The sequence below is a fragment of the Crocodylus porosus genome, unplaced genomic scaffold, assembly GCF_001723895.1.
Source record: "Crocodylus porosus isolate Cpor-Errol unplaced genomic scaffold, CroPor_comp1, whole genome shotgun sequence".
NCBI classification, from domain to species: domain Eukaryota; kingdom Metazoa; phylum Chordata; order Crocodylia; family Crocodylidae; genus Crocodylus; species Crocodylus porosus.
Genome location: NW_017728923.1, coordinates 7,396,379 through 7,412,231, shown reverse-complemented (window position 1 = coordinate 7,412,231; position 15,853 = coordinate 7,396,379). Strand labels below are relative to the sequence as shown.

General features: G+C 44.2%; 1 protein-coding gene across 3 annotated transcripts in view; it reads right to left on the bottom strand.

Annotated features, from left to right (window-relative positions):
• The window catches only part of LUC7L (LUC7 like), a 38,410-nt gene that overhangs the window by 14,106 nt on the left and 8,451 nt on the right, over positions 1 to 15,853 (bottom strand). For all 3 annotated transcript variants that reach the window (XM_019540056.1, XM_019540057.1, XM_019540058.1), the window contains 2 exons: positions 10,034 to 10,132; positions 3,321 to 3,431 (listed from right to left, as the gene is read on the bottom strand). In XM_019540056.1, the coding sequence (XP_019395601.1) occupies positions 3,321 to 3,431; positions 10,034 to 10,132 (210 nt within the window). The remainder of the gene's footprint in view (positions 1 to 3,320; positions 3,432 to 10,033; positions 10,133 to 15,853) is intronic.

Here is a 15,853-nt window from a genome sequence, read left to right as displayed (position 1 = left end):
ATCATCCAAATCGCTGATAAAGAGATTGAACAGCGCAGGCCCAAGGACTGAGCCCTGGGGGACTCCGCTGCCCACTTCTCCCCAGGCTGAATATGACCCATCCACCACCACCCTCTGAGTGCAACCCTTCAGCCAATCTGCAATCCATCTGACTGTAGGCATCAATGCCACAGTCACCAAATTTCTTAATTAGGATGAGGTGGGAGATGGTGTCAAAGGCCTTGCTGAAGTCCAGAAAGATTACATCCATGGCAACACCTGCATCCAAGGCTTTTGTGACCTGATCATGAAAGGCAATCAGATTGGTCTGACATGACCTCCCCCTAATGAAACAGTGCTGGTTGCCCTTAAGCATCATCTCTGAGGCCGGCCCATCGCAGATATGCTCCATGATGATCTTCTCAAGGAGTTTCCCTAGGATTGAAGTAACACTGACAGGCCTATAGTTGCCTGGGTCCCCCCTCCTCCCTTTTTTAAAGATGGGGACCACGTTGGCTACCTTCCAATCATCCAGCACCTGGCCCAAGCACCATGAGCGCTCATAAAGCCTTACCCTAGTCTATCCTTATTATAAATTATTCTAACCTTATCCTGTCCTAAAGGGAATTTGTATAAACTTTAAAGGCTTCCTATTAGGAATGTGACTTTGTTTATATCAACAGACACTCTTCAGAAATACAAGCTGTAGTTCTCAATTTGCTGACAGATGCCAGGAAACCAGCAGACTATTCTTTAGGCCTGTAGAGGAGTAATTTTTCATACTTTGTAAAAATTCAGTACTAGTATTTAAAATAAACTCTGCTTCATTTGCCACTCTAAGCAAAATGCAAACAGCAGCAAATTATCCACTCCAATTATTAGGAGTTGATAATTGGGGGTGGGTGATGAGGGGGAGAGGGATGCTGGCTGCAAATCAGAATAGTGGTGAGTTATCCCTAGGCCTGGCAGGATTCAATTCTTATCTTTAACTGTTGATAAATGTTGATTTCACCTCATACTCACAGCCTGATGAAAAATATTCTCATTGTTAATAATCAAAATTTGTAGAGAGAGGATGCAAGGAAAATGATAGCTGATGAGAAGGACAGGGGGAGCGGTCTTTCAGAACAGTGCTGTCTGTGGCTTGGGCTGCAATGCCCAGAAACTCCAGTGGATTGGGAAAAAAGGAAGAGGAAGTAACAAAGTGGACAGGAAAGCTACAGGCGAGCAGAGCTGAGACTGATGACAGCTATGCTACTCAGCTGGTAGCAGTCTTACAGTAGTTATGTTTGTTGCGACGGGTGGTTAAACTGCACAATAATCATATTCTACTTTCATTAATAAACTGCCTGCCCAACATACCCCTAATTTAGCACAATCCTAAAAATTTGATTGGAAAATCAAAATACATGCTTAAAAATAAACATTGGTATTATTTATCAAAACTATAAAAAATGTGAATTTTGTCAAGCCTAATCATCTCACAGGTGAAGTAACCAGAGTATACTGTACATGGTGCATAGTTTGAGGAGCTTGAGTTTGTGTAGCAGCATTGCTCACAAGTTTTTAGGTTACAACCACATTATTTTGGTCTTTCAGAGCACTAGCCCCACTAAACCTGGCACCCTTATATACATGGCATACCCTTATCATACTTGTTACAAGTAAAGTATATTACAAATAGTTGAAAAGGTTTTTTTAGTACGCTATTGGGAATGTTTTCTATCCTCTGCCTATAGAATCAAGCACCTTAGCTATCCTGAGTCTAAATATGAAGGGTTGAAAATGTGCCAAAAAACCCACAAAAACTGCAGAAAAGTTTCTGATACTTTTTAAAAAAGTGACAATTTTAAGAGCTGGAGGAAAACATTCCAACTGAAAGATGGGAACATTTCTTCTCTACATCCATAAGTAAAAGCTGTAAAGGACCACAACAATCATCTAGCTAACCTCACCAAGCAATTCCTGCATCAGATCCAGTAATTTCTGCTGAACCCTCTCTCTTACAAAGGCACACAAGAATTTCTCATTCTAGCACTGGAGGGTCACTAAGCAGGGTGGTGACCAGTTACTAATGTGGAACTTAATACCCCCTAGCCAGAGCCCTCAAACTAGACTCTTTTTCCAAGAAAAACATTTTTGGAGAACACAGGCAAAAGGCAGGGATTTTTGTGGGTGATACATTTTTACTGAACCAGTTGCATGGTTGGGATAGATTTAGACAAGCTTTAAAATGCAGTGCACTCAACTTCACATTGGGAAAAGGTAACAATTTTTGGCAGGCTGATTTTGCAGTAGCAGATGCTGGAAATTGCTCAGAGATGTGGAACAGTAGCAGTCCCAAAAGACTAGTGAGTCAAGTACAGGCATGACTGTTAGAGATATGTGATGAAACCAGGAATGGGTGACTAAGTTGAATTGGAAGTGTGAGACAGATTATTCTCCATCACATACTATTAACATACCATAGCTCTAAGCTCTTTCCTCTTCTGGAGCTCGGTAAACAAATTTGATGGGTATTCCTCATCATCTTTCCTTTATCTTTGCTTTGTTCTCCCCATAGGGAGAGCAGAAAGAGACATAGCTGCCTATAGCTAGTCAAGGCAAAGACCTCCCCACTCCTTATTAACTGTTGATCGTGGTTTGTTAATTTTATCTTTACTGTGTACATTACTGCTGAAGAATTCAGCCTCACTACATTCAGGAGACTCACTACATTTGGGATTACCTCTCATAGTGGATGCCTGCAACATCAATGGCTAGGATGCCCTGCCCATTTTATTGCTCCATTGTTATCAGAATTCTGAGCGTTGTTTTAGACTGGAGGAAAAAGCACCCATAACTCATCTGAAAGGAAAACAGCAAATAACACGGCCCTGGGCAACAGGAGACTGAGCAGAAGCAACTTCAGATGAGTTAGCTTTAGACAGAGAGCAATGCACATGCAGGTCCTTTGCCTCATGAGGGGTATACATACATGAATGGCTACATCAAGTGACTCCAGGATCTATATGGTAAATAAGGTAAGTAGGATCTCAGGACAAATTTGATGTCAATGAAACAGTATTTACTGCTGTTATGGCAAACCAGGCAGTGGTCCACCCACAAAATGAGTTTGGAATAGGACAGGAAAAACAGCATATCTTAGTCTTTACATCTTCTTTGAACATCGCTTTCCTGTGCAGGTAAGAAGGATTATTAAGTACATGGGCAAAAGTCACATTATAGGATTATGATTGTTTTTTGTTTTCTCTCCATGGGTCCAACAGTAATGTTGCTAACCAAAACAGAGGCTATTAAACACTTGGTCTGAGGGCCTTTGTGCAACTGAAGAGCAATACCTTTGCAGACACTTCAGCACTGATCTCCTCCTGTGTTTCAGCCAGTCGTTTCTTGGCAAGTTCTGTCCTCCTATCACACTCTGCAATAAAGGACTCCAGGTGGTCCATGGCCTGCATGTGTTCAAACAGAGAACTGTCATTAGGCTTGCTTTTATCTATACATACAATATTGTAGGCTGTGGGCTCTAGTTCTCAGTGCTTTCAGATAAAAACAATTCCTGCACAGAGCAAAGTCTTCCACATAGCTTCAATAATATCCCCCTTCCCTTCCCCACATAGATACAGGATAACATTTACAAACCCACTAGCAAGGCTCAGTATAGCAATTGTCATGTTCCTTGTACTCATCTTGCCTTCTCTGAGAAAGGCATGATTTCAAATGGAGGGTAGAGACAGAAGGTTAAATCTACCAGTCTGTTCCTTCTGAAATATAGTGATGGTTGTGGTTCTGAACTGTCATACAAGAAACAGAGCTCGACCATAACTGACTCCCTTTTCCTTCAAGCAGAGAAAGTTTCATGTGACCCTTCTAATTGGGGTGGGACAGAATATTTTCTTAACCAAAGAAACATAAAGTAGGATTAGAAAGAAATGGTAACTAGGAGAGCAGGATGTCAAGTCAGCACGGTCAAATGGGATGTACTCAAAAAACTGGCTGTGATAACTGCAGAGCCAATGGCTAGTCCCTCTGGTAACTCACTGAGGTTGGGAGAGGTCCTGCTGGAAAAGGGCAAATATAGTGTCATTCTTCAAGAAAGGGAAGGAGAATCCAGCATGAACGACATGTGTCCCCAGAAACTGGGGGGCATGGCAACTGGCTGCAGGTGGCGGAGGAGAGGCGACAAGCTCCTGCAGGTGGCCACAGCAGTGTTGGCGGCAGGGAGGGGTAGCGAGTGCCAACCTCCCACAGACACCACCGATGGCGATGGCAGTGAGGGGAGAGGGAGGAGTGGCAACCGCCTGCAGGCACCACTTCTCTCAGGGGATGCATGTGCACCCCCTACATACCACTAATAGGATCCAGGGAATTACAGACCAGTCAGTCTGACCTTGATACCTAGAAAGATCATGGAGCAGGTCATCGAGGAATCTATTTCCAAGTACCTGTAGGAGAACAACGTGACCAGGAACAATCAAGAGCAGGAATTCACCAAGAGCAAATCATGCCTCACACCAGCTTGATTTCCTTCTATAGCTAGGTGATAGGCTCTGTGGATACAGGGTAGGGGACAGGGGGAAGCAGTGGATGGGATATACCTTGACTTTAGCAAGGCTTTCAACATCATCTCCCATGATGTTCTCCAGTAAGTTAAGATACATTAAAGTATTGTAAGGTGGATATAACTACCATATTTCACAGTATAGAAGTTGAGCTTTGAAACCCAACTTTTAATTCTTAAAATTCAACCTTGACTTATACACCATAACAATACTTTTGACCCCCACTCCAGTGCCACCCCGGCAAAACCCTGGCCCAGCCCTGACCTGACATTCTTCACCTACCAACAGCATCCCTGTCGCTGGAGGCCATAGAACCCAGGCAGAGCCTGAGCACAGCCTGTGGGCCTTGCCATCACTATGGAGACAGCGCTTGGCCAGGCATTGAGCCTGTTCCCATGTCCTGTGAGCGGTGCTGCCTAGGCTGCACCAGCTAAGCCTGACTTTACTGTGCTCAAAGAGTCATTATCAATAGCTCACGGAGTGTTCAATTAGGAGAAGGTATCAAGGGGAGTCTGTTAGGTTTTTTGTGCTTTTGGTTTGAAGTAGTCATAAGAAGGCCTAATCAGAAACAAAAAACTAGCATGTGGCATCATTATAGTAAAGCTCAAGCCACTGAAGGAAGGAAGAAAGTTGGTAGATGTAAATATTGCAGGCTTAGAAAGATGTAAGTATGCTAACAATGCAACAAGAATGAAGAAACACTTAATAACATATAGAAACTGTCCTGAAAGAGTACAAGCCATATACAGAAAGCTAATACAACAAAGTGGTGGAACAACATCATCTGAGAAAAGTCTACTTCAGGAATCCTATGCAATTAAACAAATTAATATGTTAAATAGAATCTATATTGTTTTATAACACTATAATTTTAAAAGTTGTTAATACAACTCTGGACTGTTATTTAAAATATTTGTATTCTGCTTGCACTAAGCACCCAAAGTGGCTTAGGATTAACAATAAATATTTTTTTAAATTACATAATAGATAAATAGTTAACTATTTCAACCCAGCACAGTGAGCTTATATTGCTTTGGCCAATGGCAGAGGTCAAACTATACGGCTCTGCAGTCCCAGGACAACTGAGCAGTAAGTTGAGCAGCAGTGTTCTTTCTGGCAGGGAGGATGGAAGCAAGCTCCCTGCCGCTGCTCCTTCTCCTTTTGATGGATGAGGCCAGACTAGAATAGGCTAAAATAAAAATCTTTTCCCCCTTTTGTTGCAGGAACTTGGTAGCTCAAATGAAATAGCATATATGCAAAAAATGGAAAATGAAAAAATGTTGAGCTGCCACGTCTGGGCGAAGAATAAGCAGGATCCTTGCTTTCAGGATCACTGACACCGGATATACAATCCACCATGAGTAGCTGTTCAAGACAGCCAAACCTTTTCTCAAGCTTTGTACACAAAATGTCAAAAGAAGATCAAGAAAAAGCAGATGAGACATTAGCTCAAGCTATAGTTGCAAGTGATACACCTCTCTCCATAACTGATAATCAATACTTTTTGTTATCACTTATCACATTCTCTCTTCGACAGAGAGTATGACAGAGTTCAAGCAACGGTTATTCAAAGAATTGGTCAAACAGAATCACTGATTCCGATGTCGGATGGATGGACTGATATACAAGGAAATCCTTTATTATGCAATATGAGCCAATATTCCTGAAAGCAATTGCCACCAAATCTTCTCATCATACAGGTGAACACATAGCCAAATTACTGAGTGAAGAGACTGAAAGTGCAGGTCCCTCCAGGGTACAAGCCCTTGTAACTGATAATGTGAGTAACATGAAAGCTGCATGGCAGATATTAAAGGCAATGTATCCTCATTTAATAGTATTTAGCTGTCTTGCTCAGGGGTTGAATCTTCCGGAAAAGGACATAGTAAGTGTGAATACAGTTAAAACAATATTGACAAACTGCAAAGTGATTGTGAAGATATTCAACAATCATCACATTGCTAATCAGACTTTGAAGAAATTACAGAAAGAGAAGCAGGGGAAGGAAAGTGAACTTTTATTGCCAGGGGAAACTAGATGGGGCTCAGCTACAAAGTGTTTATACATAGTTTGCTGCACACAAGGAACTGTTTGCAGCGTGCTTCAATAGATGACACAGCATCCCCAATTATTCCTGTGAACATTTGGAAGCAGATTCTCGACAATGATGTGTTCTGGGTTCAAGTTCAAGGACCATCCCATTTGCTACTACCAGTTTCAGTGGCTATCAAAAAACTTAACGGAGATGCTTTCAAATCTTCCACAGATATTCAGACAGCTGAATGAAAATCTAATTGAGCTTCTGCCTTCTTCACCTCTATCCAAAAAAGTAGTAGTAATAGTAAAACAAATGTTTATTAAGAGATCTGAGTTTTGCTCTCATCCAGTTCATCTGGCAGCAAACCTTTCTGGATCTTCAACACAGAGGACAACAATTATCAGAAGGTGAATTATCTACTGCTCTTGATACAATTATGGAAGTAGCTAAGAAAGTCCCCAACATCATTGAAACAGCGATGATCATGCAAAAGAAAAACTTCAAAGCAAAGACATAATTTGGTGGACAGCAGAGAATGCGTCTCCTTTCACATGTTGGAAGGGACACTGTAATACCCGACTGTTGTCCAGGATTACTCTAAGAATCCTAAGCATTCCCTGGAAGGCTTTCAGCTCAATCAAGACAAAAAAGAAGAATAGACTAACAAATGAATTCACTGCTAAGCTTGTTTCTGTTTCTCAAAATTGCTTGCTTCTGGAGAATCAGTCAGAAGCACAATTAGTGAAGAAGATGCAGTGCAATGATAAGCTGCCCTTGCCCAGAGACTCATTCGTAAAACCATCCTTTAGTGAAAGAGAACGTGGTTCAAGTAGTTCTGAATCTGATTTTGAAATGAAGCTAATAAGTACTGCAAGTGATTCCTGGAGGTGCCACGATGACCTCAGTGGAAGAGAGTTAAACTCCGTTGAAGTAGATGAGTAGACGACCACAACTTATCACGCACAGTTCTTTGGGTGTGCTAAAATGAGGGTCAACAGTTTTCAGTGTCTTCGGTTTTTTTCTTACATTTAAACAAATAATATAAGGGAAGTACACGCTATTATGTACTGTCTTTACATTTTTACAAGTATTCCAATAAAAATAATTTGTTTCCACATAAAGCTTTTAATTTGTTTGACTCTAACATTTAAACCACATTAAGTGTGCTGTATTTAATTTTTTCCTAATCAAATATTTCAGTTCAAATACTTGTGGCTACTGGGACAAAATTAACATGGGGTACTTTGTTAGTTTTGTTTACTAAATATAAGTCAAACAAACATGCTAAATCAGATCACGCTCTATTTAGGCCATTGGAAAATTTTCCAATTCAAAATTTTCCAGAAAACCTACATTTCTGGTCATGGGTATAGGATTGTTTAATATCTTCATTATGATTGGGCAGATGGGAGATTTGCATATTTACAGAGGACATCAAGTTAGACAGAGCTGCAGACACTCTGAAGGGAAGGATTAGGATTTAGAATGACCAATTAACTGGAGAAGCGATATGACATTAATCAAATAAAATCAAATACAAAAAAAAGTTAAAAAGTTCTATACTTAAGACCACATGTACAAATACAGACTAGGAAATACCTAGCTGAGAGTTCAGCAATGTTTCTCAGAAGAGCGCCAAAAATACCCACAACACTGACTGGTAAGATGTTGGCATGTCGGGTCAGACAATGGAGGGACCTGACTGTTGTTGTGGTAGTACAGCCCTGGCCCCTTCTGAGACACACATACTAAGCAAAATGCCTTCACATGTCATGCTCTGGCACTCGTGCTGGGGGGTTACCTACCCCTGGCCTAGCTAGTCTGCTGTAATGCAGAAAAGGACCTGGGGGTTATAGTGAACTGTAAGCTGAATATGGGTCAACAGTGTGTACCAGTTGGAAAAAAGGGAAATAATATACTGGGCTGTATTAATAGGAGCATCATTTGCAAGTCAAGCAAAGTGTTTTTTCCATTTGATTCAGCACTGATGAGGCCTCAATTGGAGCATCATGTCTAGTTTTGGACACCAAACTTCAGAAAAGATGTTGGCAAATTAAAAAGCTCAGCAGAAAGCAACAAAAATGATTACAAGTCAAGGAAACATGATTTAGACGGAAACACTGGGAGAGTGGTGATTATTCAGTCTGAAAAAGAGAAACCTGAGGGAGGATTTAATAATAGTCTTCAGTTACTGAAGGGTGATTATAAAGAGGGTGGCAATAGACTATTCTCTGTGGTCACAGGGGATAGGACAAGGAGAAGTGGTCTTAAATTACAGCAAGAGAAATTCAGTTAATTATTAAGAAGAACTCTCTTACTGTGTGGGTGCTTAAGCACTGGAACAGGCTACCTACAGAGGCTGTAGAATTTCCATCCTTGGATATTTTTAATAGCAGGTTACAGATACACTTATATAGTTGGGTTTAGACATAGCATAGTTTAGACAGGGATGATCCTGCCTTGAAAAGGGGCTTGGAACAGATCCTTAGCTCCCTTCTGGCCCTAGTTTTGTATATCAGCAGTCTCTTAAAGAATGGGGGTGGGTTGAAATATCAGATTGTTGATAATTAAAAAACCTGCGAGAAATATACAAGTTTGGCTAGAAACGTATTAGGCTAATAAAACAAACAAAAGCGTAAGACCAGCCTGTAAAAAGAGCACTGGAAATGGCACTTTATTTCAAAAGAAACTGGGACATGCAGGACAACCAGAAAATAGTTTATTATCTGTTTTGGCAATGAGATGAAGCAAGCTCAGTTGCCAAAACTGAATTATCTGCTTCATTTCTCCAGTCCCCCAAGCTCTTTCTTTTGCTCAGGAAAGTCCATAAGGCAGGTTAACTGCACCTTAGGTCTAACAGTGGTGCAAATAACACTGCAAAAATAATAGAAGACTTGGGCCCCGCTTCAAAGTTTACGAGCAAGACTGGCAGTCTCTATTTTAAGATCTAGTGGGCAATGTGTATAGAGACTGCTGACACAGTGCACTGAACCGTCACAGCATGGACAACAGCTATACAAAGAAGGGAAAGTTAGCACTGCTTCTGCCCTTGACTGGTTCCAGTACAGGAAGCCAATCAAGAAGTTCAGGCTGGCAAAGGTAAGTCTGTGAAGAGCAGAGAATGTCCCATACTGTGCATAGCTGGCAACAGGATTTCCAAACATGACTTACAGCAGTGTCACTGGCAGGTCTGCACAGGCAAAAAATGCAGGGAAAGTCCATATTTTACAGTGTATTACTTCTGTTCTTATTTTTTGTTAATGATATAATTAACCTGTTTTAACCTTTGATGCCTGTCTGATTCATCTAGCTGACAAGAGGCAATGAATTATACACATTAGTAAATTTTTCATACACAAAGGTTAGTTGGAATGCCAACTGGACACTCCGGCATTCCAGAGTCCAGCAAGATGTAAGCATTTATAACTGTAGTTACCCCCACCTCCAAACTTACATCCAATTCAAAAAACAGGTCTCTCTCTTTACTTGCAATCTCATAATCTGCTCTCAGTGCCAAATCATGGATCTTTGTACATTCTCCCAGGTCCATGCGCTGTTGGAAAGCAAAAAGAAAATTAACATTAAAAACCTTCTATTACTGCAAGAAACAGAGGATATTTAACTGCTGACATTGATGTATATATTCCTTTCATGCATCACATCATCCTTAAAGGCACTTTAGGAATTGATCTTCCCTCTTGGTCAACTAATAAGAAAAGTAACCAAAAGGTCTTCCACGTGTTCTTGTAGTGATCTATTTTGGTTAACTGTCAACAAAACATAATAGCTCTACAGTCAAAGAAAAGTAGGATGAAGCAGTTACCCAATCTTAATCCTAAAACTACACAATGACAGGAAAATGGGTCTCACCAGGAAGAACACTGAGAAAGGGTCAAAATGAACCTGTCAAAATTAAGGTGCTGCTTCCTGGTGAAGTGTAACTTAGAGGAAAAGGATATGGCCAGGGAAGCAATGTGTCTAAGTCTTGCAAAATTAACCCCTTTACAGGACTGACCCATCCTAATGCAGCAGGGCTTTAAAAATTCCATTGGCCCAAAACAAAGGACTCTTTTGCACAAGACCATACAAATCAAACTGACAAAAAAACCCAATGGAAGAAGACAGGATCCTTTCCATGAGAGTCTTCCAACCACACCCAAAAGAGCAAATTTGTAGCAGATGGTGTTAAAAAAGGTTCTCAATCTGTAGGCCAGCAACCAAAAGTAGTATTTTAAGCATTTAATTAAAATGCCCAATAGATTACTTATTTCATTTATCAGGAAAGCCAGTATTCATTTTGTTTTCAAACGGACAAAGGATGCTTAGCATCCTGAAAGTCATAATGCCAAAAGGCCTAACTATACACAAGAGCACACGAGGTTAGACTGCAGCTCTCTGTATATATGTATCTTTATACTCTACGTCACAAAGAAGCACACATGTGCCTTACCCTACAGAAGCAAACTGCACATGCAATACTGTATTCCCTTCCAGGCTCCTCAGAGCAAGAGCTGAGAGACAGATAATGAACAGGGAGTGAGAAAGATTAACGTTAAGACTACATATGGCTTAACCAGTTCTAGCCACACAACTTGAACTTGAAGAGCTGCTGACTGTTCAGCCTATTTTGCTCTACAGGTAGGGCCTGACTTAAACTGCAATTTCACATTTTTCATGAAAATCATTAAATTAAGTGATTTTCATGTAAAATGCGACTTGCTACAAAATGCCATGATATGACCACCTGCTGGGGAGTTCCCCAGCAAGGCATTTCATTGCAACAAGATGGTTACTACAGGCGGAGGAAAGCATTCCCCAGCCCATAGTTTCTCAACCTGTGGTACACGTACCCCTGGGAGTATGAGACACACAGTCAGGGAGTACACAGGTACCCCAAAACTCTCTCTCTCTTGCCCTCTTTTCCTTACTCTCTTGCCCCTTCCTCCTCTTAAAACTATGGCAAAAAATTTGGTGCAACTTAAAAAATTAAATTCCCCAGTATTAATTTGTTGTGCTGCACTTTGCGTGGCACTGGGTTCAGCCCTCCTAGCTTTAGCCAACATCACCTCTAGCCCAGGTACATACTTGAGTTGTGCACTGCTGGTGTAAAAGGTGGCAACCCTACCCGTACCAGATCAGACATCTGTCGTATCACGGCCTTATATACACAGCCGTTCTTCCAACATATGGCACACACTAGTCTGTAAACATAAAAGCCCCATGGAAATTGAGTGTTGGGATACTTATTAAAATTTTCAGAAGTTAGGGGGTACCTGCTACTTAAAAGGTTAAGAAACACTGCTCTAGCCAGCAGCAAAAGCCTAGCAGCCCAGGGGTTGCAAAAGGGACAGAGGAAGGAGAGAGCTTGGAGAGGGAGACGCTTTTTGCTCCTTCAGGCTAGAAAACTGGGGTGCAGGGTGTTGGGTGCACCTGGGGACTGCCTTGGCAGATGGCCCTGACACCAAGTATGGAAGGGGCTGTTTGCTCCTCCAGACAGAAAAACTGGGACGCTAGGGTTTGAGAACGGGAAACACAGAGGACCAAACAGCCTCTCACCTACCCAGTGCCAGGGCCATCTGCCAAGGCAGCCCCCAGGTACACCTGACCCCCTCCACACATTTTCCTGCCCAGAGGTAGAAAAAGCCCCTCCCTTTCCCCTGTCCCTTTTATGACCCCCTTCCCCCCTCCCCTGGGATACTAGGCTTTCACTGCTGACTGGGGAATGCTTTCCCCACTGTAGCAGCCATCAAAACAAAAAGCACCGCCTGGGCATAAAAATTAGGGGTGCACCAATAGAGATTTTTGGAGCCAAGACCGATGGCCAATTTTTAAGGAGCCATATTGGCCGATACTGATACGATATGCAGCCGGGCAGGTTGCAGACCAGCGTTGGGGGAAAAAGGTGGGTGGGGGGGAGATTGAGGCCCATAAGGTGAGGGAGCAGGGCAGAGGCAGGCACTGCTCAGCCAGGGCAGGTCATGGGATGGTGCCACAAGCAGCTCATCCAGGGAGTGTGTGCGGGGTGGCTCCCACCCTGCACACACTCTGGGAGGGCATGGGGTTGCGTGCCCCCAGATCTGTGGGGGGCAGGGCAGGGCAGGCTTCTGCTGCGGGTTGGGGCCAGGGCTGCGCTGGGCTCTTCCTGGTTGGGGGGCTGAAGCTGGTTGCACTCGGGTAAGGTGGCAGCACTGGGAGGGGGCTACAAGAGGGGGGCTGCAGCCACCCCAAAACTTGCCATAGCATCCTCCTAGCCTCCTCCCAGCGCTGCTTCCGCCCACCCCAAGTGCAACCCAACCCATCCCCACCCCCCCGGAAGAGTCCAGTGCAGACCCCAGTCCCAGTCCCAGCCTGCAGCAACAGCCCACCCCACCCCGCACACAGATCCAGGGGCACATGTCCCGCCATGCCCTCAGGTGCACCTCCCCCCACACTCCGGATGAGCCATTTGCAACTCTGCCCTGCCCCAGCTGAACAGTGCCTGCCCCAGCCCCACTCCCTCCCTCACTGCGGAGGCCTCGATCTGCACCCCAACTCCCGACTTACCAACCTGACACTGGTCTCCAAGCCACTGGGCTATGCTCCAGTTGTGCATATGCACAGGGCTTTTACTGGCCACATTATCAGCCACAGCAGGCAAAAAAAGCCGATTTTTAATACAGTCAACATTCCCTATATCGGTGCTGATCCAACATGGGACCAATGTATAGGTGCACCTCTAATGAAAATAGTGGCCCCCACCACTATCGGCCCATGATATTAGCAAGTGGCACCCACAATTTAAACCAGCACAACTCCTTATTGCATACAAATGAGGCAATAATTCCCACCTTCTTTATCTGCTTATTTCTTCTCTTTTCATTACACTATCTGGCAAAGCACTCATATACTGATTCACATTATTATTCAAATTATCCACATCCCAAAACAGCTTCACGGTAAGTGGACTATGCCACAAGTCCTGGTTTAAAACTGTTGACTTAAAACAGAGGTGCACCAAAATACATTGGTCCATATCGTATTGGCACTGATAAAAGGAAAACTGACATTATCGGCAATTGACTTTTTTTGGCCAACGTGACTAATCATGTCGCTGAAAAAATGGCACACGCATGCATGCAACTGCAGCATGCACCCAGCCAAGAGTCCAGCCTGTAAGTGTGTGGGAGGCAGGAGCGCAGAGGAGGGATAGAGACTCCTGCAACGAGGAAGCGAGGGAGTGGGGCTGGGGCAGGGGTAGGTACTGTCTAGCCGGGACACAGGATGGAGCCTTGAGCGGCTCCTCCGAGACTACGTTGGGTGGGGGGGCAGGGAGGGGCTGAGGCAACTGCCATCACTGGGCAGGCCCCACGGGAGACACAGGGGGCACGTGTCCCCTGGATCTGTGGAAGGCTGCCTGCTGCACACTACGGGCCGGGGGCACTAGGATCTGGCCCACAGCCCATATTTTGCCCTCCCCTGCATTAGTATGATCTTAAGTTAGCAAGACTGAAACTATTCTGACTTGTCACCACTGAGCTATCTATTCATCTACACCTCCCTCAACTTGAACAGAGAAATATGTGCTGCTAATCATGAGCGTTAGACATAAGCACCACTCCCAGAAGCAAGTTCTGGGTAGAAATGAAATATAACTCTTTAGAAATAGCTCTGAAAGTTTTGCAAGATCAGACCCAGCCAACTCTCTTCCTTGGATTTAGAGAAGCTTCCAGTTCAGTCATTTTATTGCGGTTACAACTTCCAGCAATCCCAGAACTCCATACGCACTTTCAGTCATTCCATTATGTGGGGCCACTGTATACTCAAATTCCTTTCCAACACTAGCTTAGGAGGTGGAGGGACCTCTTCTGAAAATCACAGCCCAGGACTGTCATATTTCCAAAAGAAGTTCAAGAACTTTTTCCAAACTGAAGTGGTACCATCACTTTGGAGAGACATGTTCGCAAGCTAAGCAAAGTAGTCCTCAACCTTGCCAGCTCCTCTTTCTCCAGACTTTGTAAGATGGCAATGTATCTCCAGGTTTCTCTCTTTGGGCAAGCAAACATCTGCAGAAAAGCCTTGGGTTCTAGCTCCCAATGACTTGCAATAAATTCTAGATATCTGGATATTTTTACCAGGACCTGGACCTCCACATGCAACACCAAAGCAAGATGACAGTTTGTATAAAGACAGCTCCCTGGAGGATATTCCACTTACACAGTTTTCAGAATTGTTTCATCAGCTAATCTGGTAGCATCATTACCAGCAGGCACCCCATCCAGGAGTACTGCAGTTCCTCTGCTGGTAAAAATACACCCATTGCTATCTGAGAACTAGGGGTGCACCAATAAAATTTTTTGGGCTGATACCAACGGTCAATTATTGGCCAGCCATATCGGCTGATACCAATCCGATCGCTGATGTGCACTGGAGAGCAGCTTCCAGCTGATAAGTCAGTTGGGGGAAAGGGATTGGCAGCGGGGTACAGATTGAGGCCCCCACAGTGAGGGAGAGAGTGAGGCTGGGATTGGGTAGGGCACCAGGCTTGTCCAAGGGGCATGGGAAGATGTGGCAGTTCCCGCCACTGCATGCACTACCAGAAAAGACATGGGGGGCATGTGCCCCTGGATCTGTGTGCTGGACAAAGGCAGGCTGCCCACTGCGTGGTCGGGGTGATGCTGGGCTCTTCTGGCAGAGGTCTGGATAGGTGTTGCGCTCAGGGCAGGTAGCTACAAGGTGGCTATGGATAGTTTTGGGGTGGCCACAGGCTCCACCCCCCCACAACAGTGCTGACGCCCCTGCCCCTGCCCCTGCCCCTGCCCCTGCGTGCAGCCCTGACCTATCCCCCCAGCTGGGAAGAGGCACAGTGGGCAGCCTGACCTCATCCCACATACAGATCCGGGGGGTACATACCCCTCCATGTCTCCCCTGGGGTGCACACAGCGGCAGGAGCCACTCCCCCTCCCCACTCCCTGCACCCCCTGTATGAGCTCCATCCTGTGCCCCACCCTGCCCCGCCTGGGCAGTACCTGCCCCTGCCCCAACCCCACTCTCTCCCTCACTGTGGGGGCCTCAATCTACCCCCATACCTCTTCACCCCACAGACTTACCAGCCAGATGCTGCTCTCCAAGCTGCTAGGCTGCATTCCTGGCTACATGCATGCTCCAGCTGTGCACATGCACCTGGCATTTTTCGGCAACATTATCAGCCACATCAGACAAAAAAAGCTGTTTGCCAATAATGTCAATTTTCCTTTTATCAGTGCCAATACGATATGAACCAATGTATCGATGCACC